The 27,498-nt window shown below is 43.2% G+C and overlaps 1 protein-coding gene across 4 annotated transcripts in view; it reads right to left on the bottom strand.

Moving 5' to 3' along the window:
• The window catches only part of REEP1 (receptor accessory protein 1), a 144,708-nt gene extending 117,600 nt beyond the window's left edge, over positions 1-27,108 (bottom strand). For all 4 annotated transcript variants that reach the window (XM_053587615.1, XM_053587613.1, XM_053587612.1 and 1 more), the window contains exon 1: positions 26,925-27,108. In XM_053587615.1, the coding sequence (XP_053443590.1) occupies positions 26,925-26,956 (32 nt within the window). In that variant the 5' untranslated portion in view covers positions 26,957-27,108. The remainder of the gene's footprint in view (positions 1-26,924) is intronic.
• Between the last annotated feature and the right edge of the window lie 390 nt (positions 27,109-27,498).

A 27,498-nucleotide genomic window follows, 5' to 3' on the forward strand; every position in this document is an offset into this window, starting at 1 on the left:
GCTGCTGCAGGAAATCAAGTTGCTCATGTCTGTTAGAGTCTCTCTTATACACTGAGGCACATTCTGGTTGGGTGCATAAATGTTAATAATTGAAATCTCATCATGTTGAATGTTACCCTTAACAAATATGAAGTGACCATCCTTATCTTTCCTTACTTTTGTTGGTTTAAAGCCTATTGTATCTGCAAATAAAATTGCAATACCTGCTTTTTTCTGATTTCCATTTGCCTGAAACATAGATGACCATCCCTTCACCCTGAGTCTATATTTATCTTTTAAGGTAAGATGAGATTCTTATATGCAGCAGATATCTGGCCTGAATTTTTGTATCCAGTCAGTCAACCTGTGCCTCTTTAGAGGACAATTTAAGCCATTCACATTAATTGTAAATATTGATAAGCCTGGTACACTTTTGGGTATCGAGTTTTTCGAAAGTCCAGTGGACATTTTTAATCCTTTCACCGCTGTGGAAGTTGGAATTTGATCAAAAGTTTCTGAGTGAGTTTAGTTTTGTGGTGGAGGATTGCACTGGTCATTATGGAGGATAGGTCTGAGAATATCCTGGAGAGTTGGTTTAGTTATGGCAAATTTCTTCAACATGTTGATGTCACTAAAGTATTTAATTTCTCTATCATAAATGAAACTCAGTTTAGCTGGATACAGGATCCTGGGTTGAAAGTTATTTTGTTTTAGGAGATTAAAAGTCGATGACCACCCTCTTCTAGATCGAAAGGTTTCAGCAGAGAGATCTGCAGTCATTCTAATATTCTTCCCCTTGTAGGTTATAGTTTTCTTATGTCTGGCTGCTTGCAGAATTTTCTCCTTCATATTAACTTTGGCAAAGTTAATTATAATGTGTCTAGGAGATGTCTTATTTGGGTTGAGTCGTGCTGGGGTTCTGAAATTGTCCGCTATCTGAATTTCAGAATCTCTTGGCATGTCTGGGAAGTTCGCCTTCGTTATCTCATGAAGCAGAGCATCTGCGCCTTTCAAAGCAACCTCAGCACCTTCAGGAATTCCTATAAGGTGAATATTAGTTTTCTTCAAATTATCCCAGAGCTGTCTGAGAGAATGATCCATTTTTGTTCTCCACTTCTCTTCCTCTTTGAGTGTTTGGGAATGTTCAAAAGCTTTGTTTCAATGTCAGAAATCCTTTCTTCTCCCTACTCCATTCTATTACTGAGGGATTCTACTGTATTTCTCAGATCTTTGAGGGCTGCAAATTCTTGTCTCAATGTATCAAAATCTTTGGTGATTTTGTCCTTGAATTCATTGAATTCTTGAGAAAACTTTTGAAATGCTCTTTGAATTTCTAATTCCAACTTTACCTCTATTCTATTAATCTTATTTGCAATCCAAATTCTAAATTCAATTTTTAACATTGAATTTAGATGTTATGAATGGGATCTTCTGTTGTGTCCGCCATGTTGTTCCTTGAGGGAGTTGATCTATTCTGGTTATTCATGTTACTGGAGTTTTCCCACTGATTCTGCCCCATGATTATTTTACACCATTTGGCTAGATGAGCAGATAAGGTGAAGTTGGGTAGGGGGCTCCTGGAGTAGTGATTAACCAGCCCTTTGCCCAAGAGCCAGGACTGGTATCTGTACCTTTTCCCCTAGAGCTTTGCAAAGGACCTGTACAGTGCTAAGGCTTGAGACACTGGGGACCTGCTTAGTGTGGTGGGGCTAAGTGGCTCTGTCTTATTTTCAGCTGATCTCTGTCCTACCCTAGTGAATCAGTTACTGTAGGCTGAAGTCTCAGCTATGGAGAAATACGAGCAATTAAGTCACCCCACCCCCCCAGGGGCAACAACTGGAAAAGGAAAATCAAACCTTCCCATAACTACACACTCAGGGTACCACTTGGATAGTCCTCGGGTGATTGACCCAGTTCAAGAGGTCCAAATCAATTGTCTGAGTCAGCACCTGTCTCAGGTGGGAGAATTCAAAAAGTCTCCAGCAACTAGATAGCAAGGGTCTGCTGGCAGCTCAAGTATGATTCGCTCCGGTGCTCCATGAGGTCAGAAGGACCCACCCAGCAAATAAATTAGTCTGGGAAGGTTGATACCTCCTTCCCCATCTTACACCTCTGTCACACCCAGTCACTGGTAACCCCGTTCCCTCCAATGAGGGAGGGGTGACCCAGTTCCCTCCAGGAGCAGATGCTCCAGGGGTTTGAACCTGCCTGAGTCACAGGGAGATCTGTCTCCTTGGCCTGGTTGCCACACTCTGCACATCTGGCATGGGGAGCTGAGACCTGACAAATTTTTGGGTGCTTAATGGAAGCTGGGGCGGTTCACTCAGTTCCAGCCCCGCCCCTGATTGATGTTGCTGACACTTATATTTTCACAGAATTTGTGTTTCTGTCCTGGCTATATTCCTCTGTGGACCAGGCACTGTTTGATTTCACAGAAACTGTGACTCAGCCCAGGTCTGTGCCACTGCCCAGAGCTGGCGTGTCTGTCTCCACTGCACTCTGTGTTGGGGCAGGTGCAGTTAGAGCTCACACTCAGCTCTCAGTTCCCACCTCTCCTGCCTGCTTTTGTCTCAGCTATGATTCCCTGGGGGCCGGGTGCTTCTCAGGCTCAATAAAGCAGTCCTTCTGACTCAGCACTGCCCTGGGAATATGCCATCTCTGTGTGCGCATATTCTAGTCTCCATCCCCACTGCGCCCTGCCCAGGCAGGTACCACCTCAGGCATACCCTTTGCTATGTTTCTGTCCCAGATCTGTTCTTCCAGTTGCCACCAGAGAAGATGCCTGGCTTTCTCTGGTTGTCCAGAGAGGCAGGGAGTGTCTTTCCAAAATATCCCCAGGGCTGTGAGCCCTATTGTTCCCGCTTCTGCTGCTGCTGCTCTGTGCCACAGGGCACTGCCTCTCCCTCTCCCATATGGTTGCCTCAGTCCACTGTCTTCTCCTTACACCCATGCCGCAGAATCAGCACAGACCTGCAATAGCCCACGTCTTGTCCACACCTCTAGAGAAAATGCCCAAGAATCTGGACTCCATGGGGGACAGGCTTCCAGACCTTGGGGTGAGAGTGGAGGGGAGTGCTGGGAGTTCAGAATTGCAGGTAGAGAATATGTACAGTTTTATGCCTGGCAGGAGAGTGCCATGGCACACTAGTAGGTTCTCTCTGGGGAAGGAATTCCAGTTTTTAGAGGGTCTCTTCCATGTGATAAAATAGGAGCATATCTGAACTCTGCTTGCTTGTTTGTAGAAAGTATACTGTGAGCTTATCTCATGGGGGAGGGGAATCCTGTCCACTTGGCTATGGATTTTATACCTATTGTTTGTTTCCTAAGGGTTGCAGCTCACCTCAGCAGGGTTCATGTGCATTTTTCAACCTTCTCTCTTGGCTCAGCTCCAGATCATCAGCTTACTTGCTAAACTTCTGTCCTTTAACTCTTCTTCTGGATGGGAGCCTCTGTGGAAAGCTGGCTCCAGTCGGCCTTCTTGCCTCCACCCCCAATTTTTTTTTTTAAGAGATGGGGTCTCACTCTTGCTCAGGCTGGTCTTGAACCTGTGAGCTCAGACAATCCACCCACCTTGGCCTCCCAGAGTGCTAGGATTACAGGCATGAGCCACCCCGCCCAGCCCTAGCTATAATGTTTAATGTTTAAGAAGTGGGGAAGAGATTCATTAACCTTTCTAAACTTCAGACTATTCACCTGTAAAATGAAAATAATATTACCTACTACATGGGGTTAAGTGAAAAAAATATACTGCCCATGAAACATCTGACATAAAACATGCAGATATAGCCTTTTGGCTCTCTGACCAGTACTACAGCAATTGGCAAGAAAAGGGCCTTATGAAAGGTGGCAAAAAGCGAGCCAAGAAAAAGTGATTGCTCCATTTTCTAAGAAATACTGGTATGATGTGAAGGTTCTTATGTTAAATACAAGAAAATTTTTAAAAAAACACTAGTCACCAGGCTCAAGGAACCAAAATTGCATTCAATGGCCTCAAGAGTTATTGATGTCTAGACTTCTGATAGTTATTTGTTTCATCTGTTCTGTGTTGGTTTTACTAAGAAACACCACAATCAGATATGGAAGACCTCTTATGCTCAGCACGAATAGGTTCACCAAATCTGGAAGAAGATGATGGAAATCATAACCAGAGAAGTGCAACAAATGACTTGAAAGAAGTAGTCAGTAAGTTGATTCCAGACAGTACTGGAAAAGACATAGACAAGGCTTTCCAATCAATTTATCCTCTCCAGGATGTCTTCCTTAGAAAAGAAAAAAATGCAAAAGAAGCCTAAGTTTGAATTGGGAAAACTTATGGAGCTTCATAGTGAAGGTACCCTGTTTCCCCGAAAATAAGACAGTGTCTTATTTTAAGATGTGCTGCCAAAGATGTGCTAGGTCTTATTTTCAGTGGACATTTTATCTTTCCTGTAAGTAGGTCTTATTTTCGGAGGATGTCTTATTTTCGAGGAAACGGGGTAGTAGTTCTGGAAAAGCTACTGGGGATGTGTGAGACAGGTGTTAAAGTTGAGCAAGCTGATGGATATGAACCACCAGTCCAAGAATCTGTTTAAAAATCAGACATTTGATAGTAATTAAGAGTCCTATTTGTGAAAAATAAAACATAAAGTTATAAAGTATAGGATGTAAAATATGTACTAATAAAGCACTTACTTTTATTATGGTAAATGGATCTATGTTTTGCCATTAGGCTGAGGGAATAAGGCACAGATCCTATGTCCCTCCAGCACCTAGCAGCACACTAGCCAATGACTACTCCGAGTGACAGATGTCATTGCAGGTAGGAACCCCAGAGCATTTAGCTCATAATTTTCTTCTTCTTCTTTTTTTTTTTTTCTTAGTGTGGACAGACAATTTTAATGAAAATTCTGGGAGACAAGTTGATATCACAGAAAAGCAAAAGAACATCAGAGGTCTTTAAAAAATTCGTTTGTCCCTCTGCTGTGATATTCAGCCATCTCTCCCTCCTGTCCTTCACTTCTCCTAGCTTCTCTGGACTCTAGTTTTTTTGCTTTGTTTTGTTTTGAGACAGAGTATTACTTTGTCACCTGGGCTAGAGTGCCATGGCCTCAGCCTAGCTCACAGCCACCTCAAACTCTTGGGTTCAAGTAATCTTCCCACCTTAGCCTCTTGAGTATCTGGGACTACAGGTGGGCACCATTATGTCTGGATAATTTCTTTATTTCTAGTAGAGATGGGGTCTCATTCTTGCCCAGGCTAATCTCAAACTCCTGAACTCAAGTGGTCCTCCCGCCTCAATCTCCCAAAATGCTAGGATTACACCATGAACCACTGCACCCTGACTGGATTCTGCACCCAAACTGGATTCTGTTTCTTATGTGCAGCAGTATGCTATCTAGCAACCCCTCAACTCCTTCATTTTATGAATGAGAAGGCTGGGACCCAGACAGGCAAGTAACTCCCACAAGGTCACAGAGCTGTTAAGTGACTAAATTGCCCTATGGCCATCTTCCTGACACACTGCAACCAGATTGAGCCTTGGTTATCTTATTGGCCAAACAGGGATACTAATGCCCACCTCCCCAGGTTGCCCTGGAAATACAGAATCAAGGACCAGGCTAGTGATGGTAAAGACCAGGTGTGAGATGAGAATTGGTAACCATCAGCAGTCTGCAGAAATGGGGCCAGGCAGGACTGGGCAGCTGCCCTGTTGGAATCATCCTGCAATGCCAGATTTCCTGATTCTTTAAGAGATGCCAAAAATCTGGATTCTGATGCCACAACTCTTCATTTTAAATGTTGGTAAGTAATTCAAATGTAAGACACCACAAGTGAAACAAACATCTACAGGCAGATTTCAGCTTAGGAGCCGCCACATTTGAGACTCAATATCTAACAATAGTTGTGAAGGGGCGGCGCCTGTGGCTCAAAGGACTAGGGCGCCAGCTCCATATGCCAGAGGTGGGGGGTTCAAAGTCAGCCCTGGCCAAAACCTGCAAAAAAAAACAATAGCTGTGAAAACAGTTTGCAAACTGCCAAGTAGCACACTATAGTGAAGGAAACACTGGTTCTCGGTGATGGGAATGGTCTATCTACCCAGGAAGCTTCTGCAAATTCTCTAGGATCAGAGCTCCCACGGCTCCAGCCCCACAGCTTTTTGCCTGGTGTCAGATACACTGCAACCACAGCTGACCTCATCCTGCTGCCAGCCCAGTGACCTTGTCAGCCGGGGAATCTGCCCATGCCCTGCAGGGAAACCACCTCCCCACTCAGCCTCATTAAGCTAGATGAGCTGCCTCCAGGGAAGCACTGAGCCTCAGTTACACCCTGGAGGACACTGCAGGGCTGGGTTGGCCCAGGCTGACCTTAGACTTTGGATCCCATCCTCTCCTGAGATGAGGCAGGCCCAGGTGAGGTAAACAGGCTGGACAGGCAGCCCAGCAACAGGTTTAAAGTGTTACAAAGGAGATGGACAACAGCCTTTTCAATAGCTTCTTAAATTTATTCCCCGATGTTTAGGCAGGAAGAAGCCTCAATAACAACCAGCCAGGCCTGCGCGCCTCACCTCCTCTTTTTCCCACTGTATGTGGGGAGAGGCAATTCCTGGGGGTTCTGCTTCTTTCCTCCTTGGTGCCCTGTCCTCACAAGCTCCTTACCGTAAACATCAAATACCCCAAAACATCAAATATCCTAAGGCTCTGGGGAGAGTCGGAGAGGTGTACCTAGCTCAGAGCAGCTGGCACTTTTCAAGATGTAGACAGTAGGATGGTATGATTAGGGAAGTTGCTCTGCCAGTAGTATCAGCCCCACCAGCTCCAGGAGATCCTGGTAGGCACAGTCCCATACCCAAGGTCACACAGCTCACCAGTGTGGAGCTATAAGCCGAATCTATATCCTGAGTTTTGTCCGGTTCTAGGCCAGGTGGTACTGCTGGTCCCAACATCATTGTCTGTAACCACTGCCAACACTGACTTGCTGGGTACCTGGAGCTGGCTCCCTAGCCCTACAATTTTATCATCTGGGAAAGAGACTGTATGACTGCTGTATTAGCAACATTATGAAGCCCTACTTGAGAAATGCCAAGAGGCCATGGCTCTAGCTATTTCCTTCAAGTGGCGACCCACACCCAGCCCAGGACTGCAGCTTACTAAAGACCAGATGACAGAGAGCATCTGCTGAACAAAAGAACAGCATGGCATAATAGCTGTCACTAGGAGGTACTCAGAAAGTGTTTTATATTCTCATGGATACTAAAACCTTCCGCGGTGGAGTTTGCAGTTTTGGGCAGCCCAATATCCAGTGGTTTTAGTCTTGGTAATGGGACCTAGATGCTCTTTGGATCCACTCCCCAGTGCTACATGGCCCCTGTTCTTTAAGAAGCTGACCATATCCCCAGATCCAAGGTGGGTCCTGGCTGGTTTTTGTCAGTTAGCATATCCCAGGCCTCTGTCATAGGGCTCAGCAATGGGCGTGTGACCAAAATCATTAGAGCTAGATGCTTCCTTGGGGTTTTGGGTAAGAAGCTTCCTTGTCTTCCATTAAGAGAGAGTCAGTCTCTCTCTTTCTCTCTCTCTCTGACAGATGCTCTCTTCCTGCTGGACATAAATGAGGGAGTCAAGACCCCTAGAAGCTCCTGGAAGCCATCCTGCACCTACAAGGAAAATCAGACAATCTGGGGGCACAAACCAAAGGCTGCAGGGCAAACACCAGAGAACCTGGACTTTGAAGTTAGTACTACCCTAGACTTTTAAGTTATATAATCCAGCCTGAGTTGTATTATTCTTTCTTGAAACCAAAATAATTCTAATTGACATACCTGCAAACCTTGAAGATAAATAATCAAAAGACGATGACAGTTTCCAACAACCTGAGACCTGACTTAATCTCCCATTGAAAATGACAAAAATTCTGTATTCAAAGAAACAGTGAGTCTTTTAATATAGTGATCAAATTTGGCATCACTAATAATGAGACAGCCTGATACTCTGTCTTCCTGGCAGGAGGAAAGGGAGGTGCAGTCACCATCAACTTAGTATTGTTTCCACTTCACTCTGATCATGAGAACAAGTCTGACAAATCCAGAAAATTGAGAGTACTCTTCTAGATTGGTCAAAAGACATAACAGCCAAATTCAATATGTAAACTTTAACTTGAATTCAAATAAAAACAAGAAAAAAGTACCAGTAAGAATTTTTTTTTTTATTTTGGGTTAATCTGAGTATGGATCTCCCATTAAAAGAAGGTGTGAAATCAGAGGTGACTTTCGTAAGTGTGGTAATGGTTTTTGATTATACAGTACAGTAAATGATTCTCAAAGTATGTTTGACAGATCCTTGGGGGGTGGTGCCCAAGACCCTTTCGGGGTTTCTTGGAACCCTTTCAGATGGTCTGTGAAGTCAAAACAGCACTGAAGTCAAAACATTTGCCTTTTTTCATTGTGTTGAATTTGTGCTGATGGTGCAAAAACATTTAATGAAGGGTAAAACTGCTGTTGGTTATTTTGCACAAATCAGGGCAGAGGCACCAAACTCCATGAGTAGTCACTATTTTCTTCACCATGAAGCAATCAGAAAAAAAAAAATCACATTTGATGTGGTAAAAAAATCATTTGTGTACAGGTGTTTTTAATATTCTGTGATGAAATGAAAAGTACACACAAATTACTTCTGCTGCATACCACAGTGTGATGACTACCTTAAAGCAAAGCACTTGTTTCACTGATTTGTGTGCTGAATTACCCCAGTTTTTACATAACATCACTGTTATTTGAATGACTAACAAACTATGTTATTCAGACCTGGGCATCTTGCAAGCATTTTCAAGAAAATGAATGAAATAAGCCTACTACATCAAGGACAACAAATAGTATTTTTTTGCCAATGATAATTTGAGATTTCAAACAGAAATTAAAATTTTGGAAAATCTGTGTCCACTACCCTAACATGAATTTGATAGTGTCCTAAACTTAAAGATTTTTCTGATGAGCTCATGGGGATACTAATGAGTGTGTCTTTGGGATATTATATTTTTAAAATGTCAACATTTTAAGATATACATTTAACCTGATGAACCAAAAATTTCCAAATGCCCAATGCATGTTACAAAATTATGCATGGATAAAAGATATTCTCAAAGTATAAGATAGACCAGCCTTCATTAATAACGTTTCAGATTCCACAATGCAATTAACCTTGACAAGAAATGGACTTGCAAAAATGTACAATACCTTCTTCTTGTGATTTTTATTTGTTCTGGAAAACACAGTTATTATCCTTAAATGTGCTATTTATTTTAACATAATAAATTTCTTTTGTTATTTTAAAATTAATTAACAAATACCTATTTCCAAATGTCTCCACTTTTATTTTCAATATGGCATATAATGAAATATGTAAGACACATCAAGTTTTGGGGAGTTGTCAATAGTTTCAAGAGTATAAAGGGGGCTTGGCACCCGTAGCTCAGTGAGTATGGTGCCAGCCACATACACTGAGGCTGGCAGGTTCAAGTCTAGCCTGGGCCTGCTAAACAACAATAACAACTGCAACCAAAAAATAACCGGGCGTTGTGGCAGATGCCTGTAGTCCCAACTACTTGGGAGGCTGAGGCAAGAGAATCGCTTAAGCCCAAGAGTTTGAGGTTGCTGTGAGCTGTGATGCCACGGTACTCTACCAAGGGCAACATAGTGAAACTCTGTCTCAAAAAAAAGACCAGCTTGAGCAAAAGCAAGACCCCATCTCTACTAAAAATAGGAAACTAAGTCAAGAGGATCACTTAAGTTAAAGGTTGCTGTTAGTATCATGCCCAGGCACTCTACCCAGGGTGACAGCTTGAGAGTCTGCCTCAAAAAAATAAATTAAAAAAAAAAAAAGTATAAGGGGGTCCTAAGATCACTAAGTTTCAGAACTATCGGTATAGAATCATCCTGTCCCTGAGTGACATGCTGAAGTATTTGGGGTGAGGTAGCATCATGTCTGTAGCCTACTTTCAGGTGGTTAGACAAGAGTGAAATGTTTATATTTATATAGAAAGAGATGGAGTAGATGTGCCAAGGTAAGAATAATACAGGTACTCAATGCACTGTTTTTTCAACTTTTCTGTGGGTTTCAAAGTTTCTAAACAAAAAATGTAATCAATATAAAGAATATATTTAAACATATTGATATTGTCTATCAGAGTAAGAATGGTTTAGAAGCCAAAAATAAGGTCAAAGTGGGAAGGTAAATTAAGAGCAGGCGCTAACTAAAGCACTGAACCTCAAATTACAGAGCTTGACAGTGTCAAATACAAGAAACACAGTCTAGAGCAATGTTGCTTCAGCTTCAGCCTGCAGGAGATAACCTGGGGAGCTCATTAACACAATTCATGGCCACACCCTTGGAGAGTCTTAGCTAGTAGATCTGGGGAGTTTGATAATTTACTGTAGTAGTGAACTTCCAGGAGAGGTAATGCTGTGGTTCTCGGACCACATTTAGAGTTATGTTGGCCCAGGGAATCCCCCTATAAACTTAGACTCTGTTAAGGAATGAACTATCTCTCAAAAAGACATGTTGAAGTTCTAACCTCCTGTATCTGTGACCTTACTTGGACATAGTGTTTTGCAGATGTAATCGAGTTAAGATGAGGTCATATGGGTAGGCCCTAATGCAATATGACTGGTGTCCTTTTAAGAAGAAAGAAAGAGATATAGAAGCAGGGAGAATGCCATGTGACAAGGAGGCAGAGATTACAGTGATGCTTTTACAAGCCAAGGAAGGGCAAAGATTGTTGGCAACCACCAGAATCTAAGAGAAAGGCATGGAACAGATTCTTCTCTACAGACAGCAAGTCACTGAGAATGCAATGATTTCAGACTTTCGTCCCTAGAACTGTGAGAGTAAAAACTTTTGTCTGTTTCAGTCACTTGGTTTGTGGTACTTTGTTACAGCAGCACTAGGAAACTAATATAGACCGCAAAGAATTATAACATCAGTTAAAGGGTGAGCTGAGACTAGCCTGCTACCATGGGTAAAGGTAGAAAAAGGAAAATGCCCATTCTCTATCACAGCAGCAGGTGGAAAGGAAACAGTATTTTCCCTGAAAACCTGTAACCACTAGCCTGCCGTCACATAAGTTTGTAGCCCATATTTACACTAACCAAGTGGTCAAATTTTTAAACTCTCAAGAATTTACTTAGTAGTCCCATATTGGTAGCACCCCTAGACAGAAGTAAATGCTAATCTTCTCTGGAGGAACTCACCTTTAACCCAGGCCTCAAAAAATTTCTACAGATAAAGTTCTAAGGAATATAAGTTCATGGTGGAAAAAAAATTACTAAACACATAATGCATCTTGAAACTGATGAGAGCCAAGAGAAACAAGAAATAGATGATTTGTACTTCAAAAGTAGTTTAGATGCTAGAATTATTAGATGCACAAAATAGCATAAATATGTTTATAAATTTAAAATATTTAGAAGGAACAGATATCATAAAATATGTCAGTTTAGAAACAGAGCTAAATAGACTTTCTAAAACACAATAGGCCCTCCGTAGTTGACCACCTCATTGAGTTGACCTAATTTTCATAAGCCAGATATGTACCACATGTATGTACTATTACAGTAGGCTTAGTTCCTTATGTTAACCACCACCATACATTGACCACTTTGTTTCCCTTGGTCAACTTACAGAGGTTCTACTGTATAATGATTAAATTTTTTTATTTCAAATTAATATGAGCTAAAAAATTTTTAGTTTACATTGTTTTCCCTTCCAAGGTGAAGTTCAAGTTGTAGGAGGGCCCCTCACCCAGGGCAGCATGCTAAATACCCTCACATTGTACACATTAGGTGAGATGCCACCAAATGTTCTCCCTCCTCCTGCCAATTGCACTCCTCCTTTCCCCTCCTCTCTCCCTCTTCACCCCTCCTCCTTGCTAGACTATATTTGTGTTTTATCATTTGTATGAGTGTGTGCTTATTTATATTAAACCAATATAAAATTTAAAAATCACTGCATTTGTCCAGCAGCTGATTAGATATGGCTAAAGAGAGATGCAGAAAATTATTCCCCAATGTAGCAGCGACAGAAGTAAGGCATGAAGAGATTTGAAAGACAGTAATACCATCTACTATATATGTAATGAGAGTGCTTTAAGAAAAGGGGGAAAGAAATAGGGTGTAGAAGCAATACAGTTAATGCTCAATAAATTTAAAAATTACTGAAGTAAGTCCTAAAATAATGTTGATCCAAGAAGATAGAGGAACTCTATAATCATTAAAGAAATTCAATCAGTAGTTTAAAATTTTCCCATAGAAAAAGCACCTGGCCCTGACGAGTTTACTGGCAAATTCGACCAAACATTCAAGAAAGGAATTAAATATTATACAAACTATTCCAGGGTATAGAAAACATGACACACCCCCAACTTACTTATGAGGTTAGCATATCTTGATATCAAAACCAGACAACTTCCAAACAACTTTTTAAAAACCTCAAATATTAGAAAATCAAATCCAGGATTGTTTTAAAACTACAAAACAGAAAAACAATTTTATGACCAAATTGGGTTTATCCAGGAAGGCAAGACTGGTTTAATTGTGAAATTAATTGATATAATCTACCATTAAAGGCCAAAAAATATCTATTATCTCAATGGAAGCATTAGATAAAATATAGTATCATTCATTATAAAAACTCTCAGCAAACTATCATTTAGAGTAATGAAGTATATGTCTGAGAATCCTACAGAATTCTCAGAATTGTAAAGTACAATACAGGAAAATGTCAAAACATTCCTTTTTAATTGAGGAATGAGGCATGAGTGTCTGCCTTCATCACTTTTAGTCATCATGCACTGAGGATCCTAACTTGGGGATAATAAGGGAAAACAAAAAGGAATAATGACTAGAAAAACACAACACTGCACTATTCTCAGATGATGTGATTATCTGGAAAAGCCAAAAGAATCCACAGTTTACAAGGTTTCATTCTTTTAACAGTTGGAAGATGAAAATTTTATTAAGATATTAAATACACTGCCATCAACAAATATCAAATACTCACAAATGACATGTATGACATTTATAGCAAAAAAATCATTAAATTTTATTGGGAGACATTAAAGAAGACCTAAATAAATAGAGGTAGATACTATATTAATGGATTGCAACAAACAAATTAAAAACATCAATTTTCTGTTGTTCCACATATTTAATGCTATTTTAATCAAAATCCCCAAATATTTGTGTGTGTGTTCTAACATACAATTTTAAGCAAACATGTATGTGGAAGAGGAAAGCATTTTTGAAGCTACTTTTAAAGAAGAACAAGGTGAGAGAACTTGCCCACACCAGATTAACAAAACTTTTCCTAAAGCTTTAGTTATTAATACACTATGGTACTGGCGTCAGACTAGAAAAATTGTTCAGTAGTACAGAAAAAAGCCAAGAAACAGGCCTGCACATTATGGAAACTAAATCATGACAGGGCTGGGCACAGCAGATCTGAAGAGAAAGGATGAACTTTCTAATAAATGGTACTGGGACAACTGGTTTTTCATAAGGAAAAAAATAAGTCTACTACTTCATATCACATATAAAAATCAAAACAAAATGGATTAAGAAATTAATTGCATATAGTAAAACTATAAAACTGTTAGGAGCAATATAGAAAAATATTTTTATAATTTCAGAGAGAGAAGGTTTTCCTAGGACACAGAAAAAGTGCAAACTATAAGTGAAAAAAATTGGTAAGGCCTATAGCACTAATATTAAAAGCTTATTTATCGAGATACAACATTAATAAAATTAAAAAAAAAACTCATAAACTGGGAGAAGACATCGGTAACAAATGACAGAAGATTAGCACCCAGAAGATTTAAAGAATTCCTACAAATCAATACAATAAGGACAAGAAAAAAACTGGCAAGATTTGAACAGGCACTTCACAGATGAGAGAACATGAATGGTCGATAAACATATGAAAAGATGTTCAATCTCATTAGTATTCAGGGAAATGCAAATTAAAACCATAATGAGATTCCACTTTGTATCCACCAGACTGGCAAAAATTCTAAAGTGTGACAATATCAAGTGATGGTAAAGATAATGGTGCAAATGAAATCCTGTCCTCTGCAGAAGAAAAATCATTTTGTAGAACAACTTATAAAGAAAAAATAGTAGGGCACTTACCAGGCCAGATAGCAAGAATTTTCATAAAGCTATGGTAACTAAGACAGTGCGGTACTGGTGTAGAGTCAGACACATTGATCAATGGTACAGAAAAAAAAGCCCAAACACAGATGCACTTATCTGTGTAAGTTTAATTTATATTATTTGGTCAAGTGGAAGATGCAGATACTTTCTACCTCAGCCATCCCAGTCCTAAAGAAATCTGTACACAGGTGCACTAGAAAACATATATGAGAATTTTCACCGTAGCACTCTTTACAAAAGAATGAATAAGAGAAAAAAGAAAAATGCAGAAACAACACAAAGGAGGATCAGAAGTTCAATGGGTAAGTAAACTGTGATATATTCATACAATGAAGGTAATTGTTCTAGTTCTTAAACTAGGTGATTAGTACACAAGTATTCATTGTATTATTATCCATGATCCCCCTAACCATTTTTTTATTTATAAAGGGCCTTTTCTATTGACTCAATAACTACATTTTACAAATCAAAGAGTGCCCAGAAATGAAGACAAAATAAGGTGTTATCTCTCTGCTTTGCTACTTGGGGGCACAGGGGAAGAAAAGAAAAACAAAAGTGAAGAAAAGAAGATGTTAGAACAGCAAAGTATTCCTTTCTGTGTTCGCCTCTCCTTAGTCTACTCTTAGACAAACTCTTCCTCATCTTAGTGGCAGTTTGATCAGCCACCATGGATGTGAATAATGGCCCCCAAAGATATTAAGGTCCTAATTACCTCATAAGGCAAAAAGGACTTTGCAGATGTGATGAAGCCAAGGATTTTGAGATGGGGAGAATATCCTGGATTACTCAGGTGGGCCCTGTTTAATCTGTGACTAAGTGTAATCACGCATGTCCTAAGAGAGAGAGAGGAGGAAAGAAGAAAAGGCCATGTGACAGAAGCACAGAACCACAGAAGCAGAGATTGGAGTGACACACAAATCAATGAATGCCAATTACCAAGCAAGGAATGGAGTCTCTCCTGGAACGTCCAGAAAGAATCAGCCCTTCCAGCACTTAATTTTAGCCCCAAGAGATTCATTTCAGACTTCTGACTTCCAGAACTGCTAAGATAACATATTTCTGTTGCTTTAAGCCACTAAATTGGTGGTTATCTGTTACAGCAGCAATAGTAGCCTAATAACAGGGAATAAGGAAGCTCAACCTCACTCATCTCTTTGTCTGAGATGATTTTCCACTTAGTACACTACCTTCTCTGCCTTCTCTTCTCTCCCAATGTTGGATGCCACAGTATCCCTCATGTAGGGAGACACAGCAATGGTTTAATGATCCTTTCATATATCATAAACCACTTCCCTGCTGTATGGGCTCTTTGCTACAACTTCCAACTAGAGCCAGACTAGTCATTACACACACCCATGAAATTCCCGCCCAATGGTAATTAATAGCACTGACTGGCCAGGCAGGAGGGACATTTGAATTTAAGTCCTAGTTCCCCACTGATGGACTATGTGACCTCCTAAACGTCTCAAAAATGGAATCAGAAGTCATTCAGCTTTACGTGCCTGGTGTCATTTTTTGACCACACAGCAAATGGTCAAAAAATGGGCAATGCATCAATGAATAAATCCATGAGGCAATGAGTCAATCAATCTTGATTAAGGAAGTCCTGACCACTGAAAAAGAAAATCTTTTCAAGTTCTCTAACACTCTGAAGAAGAGACAGAAATCATAAAGTTTTAGGAGTGGAAGGTTTGGGGGTTGGAAGTCAGGAGCTCACTGCCTCAAAAGGCAGCCCAGGGCACTGTCAGTGCCAATTACTGGAAAACTTTTCCTTCTATCAAGCCCAAAATTTGTCTTCTAGCCATCCACTGGTCCTAGTCCAATCCTGTAACCACACAAAACAAACCTCTGTTTTCCACATTAAAACATTTTCAGAGAACAGAGACCCAGCATGAAGTCTTGGCCAACCAGGCTAGTGATCTTGGCAAATCACTTTCCTCCGTGTCTGTGAAATGAGAGCACGAGATCAAGACCCCCGTCTCAGCCCTGTGATGCAGCGTGAAAAACATCACCTACTTGGTGTGTAATCTTTCACCATTTTAACCTGTCCACTGGGTTTTTCATTTCAACACTTTATTTATTTTTTATTTTTAGACATGCTTTTCTTTCAATGGGCTTGTTCCCCACCCCTGCTGGGACATGCTGTTTTCTTAAATTTTCAATTCTTCCATTTATTTCTTTTTTCATTTTATTTACTTATTTAGAGATAGGACCTCACTCTGTTGCCCTGGCTGGACTGCAGTGTTGTGATCATAGCTCACTTTAACCTTAACCTCTTAGGCTTAAGCAATCCTCCTGCCTCAGCTTCCCAAGTAAGCAGGATTATAGGCATATGCCCCCCTAATTTAAAAAAAAATTATTTTTTTCCAGAGATGTGTTGTCTCACTATGTTGCCCAGGCTGGTCTCAAACTCCTTGCCTCAAGTGATCGTCCTGCCTCAGCCTCCCAAAGTGCAGGGATTACTCTTTTAAAAAGACTTATTCTAAGGTCTCTGTTAGCTCTATCATATAAATAATACACATAATTAATATATGTATGATATTTATTTATTATTAAAGAGCTAATCCTGTTGCTTATAGGGTTTGCTAGTGGGGTTTCCTTACATGTTTTATAATTTTGGAGTGTGAATTCATGGTTTGGGGGAGCTAATTATGTATGATATGTATTGAAAGCTCTTAGAGAAACTGGGATAATTTCTGCCACATCCACCAAGGGTAACAAAATGGCTGTGTTCTAAGCTAAATTTCTAGGTAGTATATTATGCAGCTGGTATAGTACAAGTTTACAACCTTTCCAAATTATTCCCTTTCTGTTTGTCTCCTGGCAAACAGAAATTTCCTTCCTTTCTTAAAAGCTTAGCTATGGTTTTAAGAAGATTGGACTGCTGTTATACAGGGTGGCCATAAAGTTTGTGTGTAATTTTAAATTGCATACTATTTTAAGTTGCACACAAACTTTACAGCTACCCTGTATTTTATCCCACCTTTTAAAAATTCAGTTTTATTAAGGGAGGATTTTCAGACTACTTACTTTTCTATATTTCCAGAAACAAAAATAAAATCTCCCATTTTACAGATGAGAAGATCAAGGTTTAGAGAGGTTAAATTACTTGCCATGGTTACACATCAAATTTGTACAAAATTGGGGTTTAAAAAATTATCTTCTAACCCTAAAGGGAATACTACAGATATTTCAACATATATTTCTTAAACACCTACTATGTACTTAGAACTGCTCTGGGCACTGGGAAAATAGCTGTGAATGAGATAAAGTCTCAAAAGTCATGGAAATTAAATCCTAGTGGATAGAACATGAACAAGTAAACAAATACATTAAAAGCATCATTTGGGGGAGTGGTAAGGGGATAGAGAATAATGGGAGGGGTGGGTTTTGGAGAAAATGGGCAGAAAAATGGCCTTCCCGAGGAGGTGAAATGTGAACAGAGACCTAACTGGAAAGAAGGAAAGGGCATGGACAATCTGGGGCAGTGTGCTGTGGGCAGAGGAAGTAGCACATCCAAAGGCCCCTGGTGGGACAAGCTTGTCATCTTCCAGGAATAGGGAGGCCATAGCAGAGTGAAAAAGGGGAGAGTAGTGTAAGGGGAGGTCAGAGTGTGGGCAGGGGCTAGACCTTGTTGAGTCATGTTGACCATGGAAAGGAGCTTGAGTTTTATTCTTCTTGTAATGTGACAGGGTTTAAACAGCAGGAGAAGGAAATGGTCTATCTTACATTTTTAATAAATCATCAGAGTGACAGGAGCAGAGGCAGGAAAAATGGGAGGGTTTTGAGATGAAACAGGCAAGTAGTTAATTTAGGGTTAGAGCAGGATGATGGCAGTGGAGGTGGGAAGGGTTGCCACCATGGTTGGATGGGGAGTGTTTTGAAGGCAGAGGATTTGCCGATAAACTGGGTTCCACAGCACACAGGACTGGTCTGAAGTGTGCACAGAGCCCTGTAACTCCCTCACTTGTGGTTCTCAATCTCATGTGCTTATGAGGAAAAGTCTTGCATGTTCTTGGAAATCTACCTTGAGTCTCCAGCATCAGCCAGATGTGTCCACCAGACTTACTCAAGCCAGGTTGTACCCTACTCTCTTTTGAGCAGCAGGACCCATTCAGCCCAATATTCTGTCTGACAGGCATTGCCTTGGGAGTCTAAACCCCAGTTTTGACAAAATTAAATTTTATACTGATCATAATTAGGCAGCCTATTTGTGAAAGGTTCCCAGTTGGGCAATGGATTGGTGGGGTCCAGTTAAAACTCAAAAAAGGCTGGGCATAGTGGCTCATGCCTGTAATCCTAGCACTCTGGGAAGTCAAGGTAGTTGGATCCCTTGAGCTCAGGAGTTTGAGACCAGCCTGAGCAAAAGCAAGACTCCGTCTCTACTAAAAATAGAAAAACTAGCTGGGAGTTGTGGCAGGCACCTGTAGTCCCAGCTACTTAGGAGGCTGAGGCAAGATCACTTGAGCCCATTGTTTGAGGTTGCTGTGAGCTATGACACCATGGCAATCTACCCAAGGTGACAGAGACTCTGTCTCAAAAAACCAAACAGACAAACAAACAAACAAAAAACCCTCAAAAACAGTCAAGGCTAGGACCTCTCAGAACCAGAAAGGATGAACCATAGTCTGGCACAAATAGATAAATTGGGATTAAATCCCAGGTCTTCAGTCAATAATGAGAACCTGAGGCAAGTCCATTTCTTTTCATTTCTCAGGGAAGATGATGATACCCTGTCTCCTGACTCAGCACAAGCTTTATGTAAATCTTGTTGAATTGCAGAGTCACTAGGTCCTGGGTGAGGCCTGGGATTCTGCATCCTGACTACTCTGGTAATGCCGATGCTACTGCTGCACACTCTGAGGGGTGAGGTCCTGATTCATTCTCAATCCAATATGCCCTCACTGGGCACTTACTGCACATTAAACACTGCAGGAGGGACAAAGAAGCAGACGTAGTCCTTAAGGGCAGGTCAACCAGAAAACCACCATAGCACAAGGTACAAAATGACAGTGCCATTCTGGAGACCCAGAGGACAGAAATCTTTCTGCAGTTAGGGGACCCACCGAGGTTTGATGGTGGAAGATAGATGGGGACACACATGGAGAATGTAATGGCAATCAGAGGGCACCTTCTGAGGCTGTAGCCTTTATAGTCACTAATTTCTCCTCAAATTTAAGGCCTACCTTTTTGACTTACAAACAGAATAAAGAAAAAAGATTAAAGGGGAATAAAAAAGATTATCTCTAGTATAAAGAGGTGAAGGAGTATGTTAAGACTGGGAGAATCCAGTTGAAAAAGGGAAAAAAATCCCATCTGATACCAAGGACATTCCTAGGTTTACACAGAGGCTTTAGGAATCATTTATTCAACACCTATGGTGGTCATTAGAGCTGTCTTTGTCAGGAGTATAAGTTGACATCCATTTGAATTCAGGTGTGGTCAATGAAATGCGAGCAGAAATGGCACTTTATCACTTCCAGATAAGAGGTATGTAAGAGCTGGTGCAGGATTGGCAGGTGGTACAGGCCTATAATCCTAGCACCCTGTGAGGCCGAGATGGAAGGATTGCTTGAGCCCAGGAGTTTGAGATCAGCCTGAACAAGCCTGACCCCCACCTCTCCTATAAATAAAACATTAGGTGGGCTTTGTTGCTGGTGCCTGTAGTCCCAGCTACTCTGGAGGCTGAGCCAGAGCATCGCTTGAACCTGGGAGTCTGAGGTTGCTGTAACCTAGGCTGACACCACTGCACTCGAGCCTGGCCAACACAGTGAGACTCTGTATCAAAAAAAAAAAAAAAAAATTGCCAGTGCAGGACTCCATTTTCCTCTCCCTACTGCAGTGAACCCTGATGTCTGACACCGAAATGATGCCACCCTAAGACAAAGGTGACTCAGTCAGCCTAAGTGTCTGAGTAATTATGATGAGCAGAGTGCCCCTGCCAACCCACAGAGAACAGGCAGCGCAAAGCAAGAAATAAACCCCCTGGTCTCAAGCCACTGGAATTTGGGAGTTGTTCCTAAAGCATATCTCAGAACATCCTAACCACTTCGACAGCTACTTAATTAAAACAAGCACCATTTAAAGTTTTCATTCTAGCATATGGGGCAGCTCATGGCATCAAAGAGCAGCTGCAGGAACTGGGGCCTGAGCAATGAGAACCAACGCTCCCTGTGCCAGCCTCTTTCTCTTGGCCAGTGTCTGGTCTCTAACTCTGTTTTGCTGTGTTCTCCAAGTCCCAGGGGGTTTAGCCTCCAGCAGCTCCAACTTCACATCTTTCCAACTCTAGGCCCCATAGGCAAAGCTATTCTCCCTTAGCTCCAAATCAAGAACCCCTGGGGAAGGATCTGGTGGCTCAGTTTGGGTCACATGCCCACCTCCGAACGGAGGTCTGTGCCTGGGGAAAGGTGTATCTAGGCTCAGGTCACATGCCCACTCCTATGGCTGAGCAGAAAGAGGCAGGATGGGGTATGTTACCAGAAAGGAATGGGAAACTTATTTTGCAGTCCATAGTCCTCTACAAGGAGGTAGAAAGGATGTAAACACAGAAGTATGCAGAAGAATACCTAAGGAAGAATTTAACTGTGATTTGTAAAGGGAAAAGCAAAAGGTTCCAAGGAAAGGGAGAGGTGGGGCAAGAGAGCCAATAGGCTGGACAGCTCCCTGTACTGGCAACAGGAGGCACCTTTGTCCTAGAACTGCCAGGTGACTGACAAGGATGTCAGGAGGGGAAGTCAAGTAACAAATGCTTTCTGTTTACTAATCTAGTAAATCTGACAGGGGGCAGACCTCTTCTGATCAGAAACGGGCTAAGCCAGGGAGAGCAAATAGTGAACCAACACACGTGTCCCCATTACCACCTTCCTTGCTTGAATGACTTTTGGAACTCCTTCCCCACTGAGCCCAACCCAGCTTCATACTCCTCAAGACACTGTTGTAAGCAATTTTTATGGAACATAAACGATGAAATTCTCTTGCCATCTCTGGTCTAAGAACCCATGCATGCTTGAAGTATAGCAAATTACCTATGGAGATTCCTTCCGACACCCCCACTATGTGCCAAATATCTGGTCTGTCTACATGTACTATTGCCTTTTACTCTATATTCCTATGAAAGCTCCTGGGTGCAACATAAAAAATACAAAGGGAGAAAAATGTGCTTCTATGTGAAGACAGACGAGTTCTAAAAATTCAGAACAAATAATATGTACATAACTATTCATTTTCCAATTCCTCAGGGCTTTAAGGCCTAGAAGTGAGAGGAAAACACCCTTACCTTTTCTTGGTGCTGGGAAAAACTTCCATAGACTAAGAAACCTGGTAACTAGTTGGGCATGTGTGTGATTCATCCTTGGCAGTGAAATTCCAAAGGTGCCATGTGCTATGGCTACTGCATAGCCAAGTCCTCCCCTTCCCCTGGAAATACACACACACACCACACACAGATAATACAAAACAGTAGCCTGAATGGGTGGCTAAAGAAAGCCTGGCTCACCTTCCCTCAACCTACTGAGGGCCCCCCACACACACACATATCTAATACACCCTCCAGAAAAGACAGCTTGCTTTAGAAAGAAGACAGCCACTGACCCAGTAATAAGCAGGTGAGACCCTCACTTGTCAACTAACCTCAAATAAGACACAGTGGGGAAGAGTGCACAAAAGCTCCTTCCCAGCAGGCAGGCAGGATTAGTAAACAAAGAAACAGGGCAGCTGAATAGCAGTGACATCTAAGCTGGTATTTTTCACTTCCTTGAGGATACTCTCCCTGCTCATAAATAAATGTGGTGCATGCAGGCCAGCTGGGGAAGGAAGGGGCCTAGAGGAACACTTAACTCTTGGAGCTCTTAGGACCTCCAAGGTGATGATGGCCAACATCCTTTTCTCTCAGACAGGGAGCTGGCCTCAAAATGGGGGGCAGGTGAATGGGAGTCACCCTCAGGACTCTAACAACGGGTCAGACCAGCGCTGGGACTAGAACCCAAGTCTGCCAACTTCCAGTCAGACATCTTTCCTTTCACAGTTCATCTGAAACTCGTACCCAGTGCCTACAGTGTACCACACCACAGTGCTAGGAAATAATCTTCAACCAATGTGAACCTTTTATTAACTGATCATTTCCTGCATTCCACATTTTTAAAAGCAGGCCGCAAAGAAAGGCTAGCTTATGTTTAAGAATTTATGGTCTTGTCTTTTTTTTTTTTTTTCTATTTGTTTTGTTACAGTTGGGGAACATCTCGAGGACAATCCACATTCCTTCCAGTCTCATTTACTTCTACATCCCTGACCCAGAAGAGACTTCATGCTCCAAATCCCAGTCCTGGGGCTTAGCCAGATTCTCAGCCATCAAACTGAGACTTGGTCTTGATCATCTCACTGTACTTTCCATAAACTAAAAAAAGTACACTGTAGAAATACAATGTATTCTGCATAGCTATCAGTCAGTCAGAAAATTTTGTTGAATTAGAACTTTCTTTTCCCCATGCAGTGAATTGGGGTTTTGGTCTACTAATGCCCTAGGGGGTGGAAAGCTCTGGGTCTATTCATCCAACAGAATTGGCCACAATTCTGTCCAGAAACAATGATGAGCAACACCTGTTCCTCTGAATAATACTTCAAAATGCATATTCTCCCAAGAAGTCACAGAACAACTTCTGTGTCCCCCTTCCAACAAGATGCACATGAACATACTCTCCCCAGTTCAAAATTCATTCATGCCTAGGCCTTGAGTTGTCTGTGAAGAAAACAAAGGAGGCAAGCAGGCAAATCCTGAATTAGCCCCCACAGCCCATGAAGATATCAACCAGTTAACAAGGCCAACTTATTACTGCAGAGTATTTCTTCTGTAATTTTTGGAGAAGGCTGAGGGGTGGTGGTGGTTTTTGTTTGTTGTGGGTTTTTTAGATGGAGTCTCATTTTGTCATCCTTGGTAGAGTGCCATGGCGTCATAGCTCACAGCACCCACAGAATCATGGGCTCAAGTGATCCTCTTGCTTCAGCTTCCTAATTAGCTGAGATTACAGGCACCCACCACAACCCACAATGCCTGGCTTTTTTTTTTTAAAGAGATGGGGTCTTGCTCTTGCTCAGGCTGATCTCAAACTCCTGAACTTAAGCAATCCATCCACCTCAGCCTCCCAGAGTGCTAGGATTTCAGGCATGAGCCACTGTGCTCGTCTCACACCCAGCCTCAATATTTTTTTTAAAGACAAGATCTCCCCTCTGTTGCTCAGCTAGAGTGCAGTGGAATTAACATAGCTCACTGCAACCTCAAACTCCTGCACTCAAGCAATTCTCCCCATCTCAGACTCCTGAGTAGCAAGTACTGGGACTACAGGCACGCACCACCATACCCAGCTAGTCTTTTTTTTTTTTTTTTTTTGGTAGATACAGGGTTTCATTATGTGTCCAAGGCTGATCTCAAGTGATCCTCAAGGCCTGGCCTCCCAAAGTGCTGGGATTACAGGTAACCACTGTGCCTGGCATCCTTCCTTAATTCTTTATAGGCTGAGCCAAGTAAGTTAAGAGAAAGACAGAGGGCAAGACAGAAGCATGTCCAACTTGTCCTCACTCTAAGAGCTTTACCTAGTGTCCCTGGGGGACAACACTGGCCAGCCACCCTGCTATCTCCAGCCTTTACCGAAGGCACTCAGAAGCGACAGGCTTCAAAAAGACCCTTGGGAGTGGGTGAGGGATTGGGACAGAAAACAAGCCACAATCATTGCCTTCAAAATTCTCAAAGGCACCGGCAGTAGAGATATCCACAAGCACTGACTGGCTGTCCCTGGATGCCATCAGCCTGTCGTAATACCTCTAGTTGGATGGCTAGGAACACACTAGGAAGACACTCCCTCTTCACCCTCAGAATACAGTCATAGGTCTGCCTTAACTGGTTTTTGATGTGATAGGGGCTTACAGAATCATGAAAGGACTAGTAGGAAACAGAACTTGTGGATAAAATCATAGGATGGTCCCATACCAGAGGTCTTCGGAACTTGAAAAAGGTCAATTTAGTACAACTGTCATGGGGTGAATAAAGGGGGAAAGGGCATTGGACTAAAAATCCAGAGCCTGTTTTCTTCAGCAGCTCATCTTGTGTCCTTGGGCAAGGCATGTTCCCTCTGCGGTTTTATAGATGGGGGGAGGGAAGCCTAGATTAGTGGTGTTTATTATCAGTAAAGCCCATTTATTTTTCCAGATTTTACTTTATCTAGGACCCTGATATATTAAAAAAGGGGGAGGGAGTTGCTTGTGCTGAATCAGAGCCCACTCATGCAAGTCCTCAGGGAACCCAGTTTGAAAACCACAGGAGTTAAGGCTGAGAGCCCCTTTCACAGTTCTTATATCCTCTGGCAGTATACTTGGGGAGGCCATGAGGAGGGAATCATCACTGATTTAGAGCCCCCCTTGGTGCTTGGTAATTTATATAGCAAGCATTATTGAAATCTTTACAATAACAACATGAGGTTAACTAGCTTGTGAACTAGGATCTGTTGTGATCCGATTTATGAACTGGGATCTGTTGGCAAACGACAGAACTAGGATTTGAACCATGGATTTTTTCTGATTCCAAACACAGTATTCCTCCCTCTTGACAAGAAGTTCTTGGAATGTTGGACTGCATAGATAATTCCCTTGGATTGTAAATATATATGCAGCTATGCATAGGGGAAAATTACTTGAAGAATATATCCCCCCCTCAAAATCACTTTTTATCTCTGTGTGGTAGTAATACAGATGATTTTCAGCGTGTTCATCTATGTTTTCTAATTTTCCTATAATGAACAAGTATTATTTACATAGAACAGGTAATACTTATTAAAAGTGGTGTTAATAATTCATAATCAATACACTCACGTTGGATTTCTATAACGAATTAGGTTCTGGAGGGATAGGTGGTATCTCTGACCATTTGGAGTCGGGAATAGAAATAACCCCATAATGCACCACTCTCCCTTGGTGCATCTGAGGGCAATTCTCATGATCATTCAAGTGATCTGAAATCTCAGTTCTAGGAAGTGTAGTTGTTTTAGAAAGTAACGGCAAGTCCCTGAGCCCTACTCCCAAATATATGGCTCTCCTCTCCACCTCCATCAGCTGCCTGGTGTAGAAAGGGAGAAGGACGCTGCCAGTAAAACTAAAGATGTCGGGCGGTACCTGTGGATCAAGGAGTAAGGCATCGGCCCCATATACCGGAGGTGGTGGGTTCAAACCCAGCCCCAGCCAAAAACTGAAAAAAAAAAAAAAAAAAAAAACCTAAAGATGTTCACAGGACCAGTCCAGTAGGGCCTCTAGAGAGTGGCCAATCAGGCCAATTAAACTTTCCTGCCCCACCCTGAGGGCTTCTCAGAATCCACTGGCAATTTGAAGATCACAGAACTACTTAAGAGAGAAAAATACCACCCTCAGGGCAAGACAAGCTTTGGGTAAGGCTTATTAGCTGCATCCCTGTATTATTCATGTCAGCTCTGATGGCAGAAATCTTCTAAATATTTAACACACCACCTCAAGGTACAGTGTAAACCCCAAGCAAATCCCCAGCCGTTAAGGACAGCTATAGACAAGGCTTCATGGAATGACTTGGGGGCTGAGAAGCAGATACTGGCTTTGGGAGGAAGGCCCGGATCCGTGGCTAGAAGACAATGCTGAGATGACTTCAGAAGGCTACCCCTGACCACTTCTTCGAAAATTAGTAAAGAAGTGAAGGAGATGGGAGGTGTTTCAAAACACGAGGGGCGATTATGCACAATCATGGGAGTCAGAGCCTTTCTTTCTCAAACAAAGAAGAAGCCTGAGGTGCCCCCCACCCCACACCCATTTCAGCCCCAGCTCCCCTGGGCAAGTGGTGAGGATGGCTAGGGAAGAACAGGGACCGGAACAGCCATGACTATCTCCAAAGGTGAATAAATACACCAGGGAAGCTCTTCAAACGCCTATGGGTCCTGGGGCTTGAAAAGGAAAACACCCCTCAGGCTAACCCCAATTACTTCACACAGACCTCACCCCAGATGACTCTGCGCTCTCCTGCAAGGTCTGGGAGGTGTCAACGCCACCATCCCGGGAGCTATCCGTCACTTGGAAATTTCCCGTGCATTTCTGGAGATGCCTGTCCCTGTCTCTCAACCCCCTGCAAAAGGAATCAAACCTGGAGGACGTTAGGCGTCAACTCTAAGATTCTCCTACTTCCCACCGTGTCTATATGAAACACCTTAAAAGGGATTTTTTTTTTTTTTTAACCCCATTGGGAGCCCCGCCTCTCTCCACCCGTCTGGGTGAGGACTCCTCCGGGCAGCGCCCGGGCTGTCATTTTCACCTGACAAAAGCTTGGCGGCAGGGCGTGGCGACGGGCGACCCCACATTTCTCCCAAAGCAGAGACGCGTCTCCCCGTGTGGCGCCCATTCGTGGCCTCTGCGAATCCCCCCCCACCCCACCGGGGGAACAAAGCGGCCGGGGCGCGGCGAGACACAGCCCCTCGCGGAGCCCCCGTGCGTCCCAGCCCTCGCCGCCCCGCCCGCCGGTCCCCGGCGCCCGGGCCAGCTCCCCAGACGCTGCCGCCTGCACCGGCGGCGCTCCCCGGCAGCAGCCGCGTCCTGCGCCGCCCGCCGGTTCACTGGCGTCCTCGGCAGCTACTGTACCTGCTAATTTTAGCGGCCGCCGGGTATTAATAGCCCAAGCGACTGGGGCCGGGAGGCGCAGAGGCGCGCGCAGCCCAGGGGCCGGGGACGGGGAGGGAGGAGAAGGAAGGACGCGAGGAAAAAGGCCACTTACACCACCAGCCTGGAGATGATCCATGACACCATGGCGGGCGGGCGGGCACGGCCCGGGTGGCGCGGCGCGGCACGGCTCGGCTGCTGGCGCCTCGGGCGGCTGCGGCGCTCCCGGTACGTCCGTTCGCGCACGGCCGCCGCAGCCAGACTGAGCGCGCCCGCCGCCCTGCTCGGCGTTCGCGCGTCGGCGCAGCCGCGGCACGTTCTGGCGGCGACGGCGGCCCCAGCCCCCCGGGGCCCGGCGGGCCCGCGGCGATTGGGCGGCAAGCCGGTCAGGGCACCAGCCGGACCCGCCCCGCCTCGCTCGCCCGGGCCCCCGGCTGAATTCCGGCGGGTCCTCGGCGCGCCCGGGTGCGCTGGCCCCTCAAAGTGGAACCCTGCGGTGGCCCAGCTGGCAGGGCAGAACCCCGGGTGCCGCCCCACCCTCAGTGTTACAGCGGGGAAACTGAGGTCCAGACTTGGACTTGGGAGTCTGTCTACACCTGAATGGGATTGTTACCCCTCATTCAGATTATGGGCCAACCTCATAAAAGGACTTACCTCTTTCCCGACCTGACCTCTTCAATCCGTTCCCC

Source organism: Nycticebus coucang, chromosome 4 (assembly GCF_027406575.1).
Source record: "Nycticebus coucang isolate mNycCou1 chromosome 4, mNycCou1.pri, whole genome shotgun sequence".
NCBI lineage: Eukaryota > Metazoa > Chordata > Mammalia > Primates > Lorisidae > Nycticebus > Nycticebus coucang.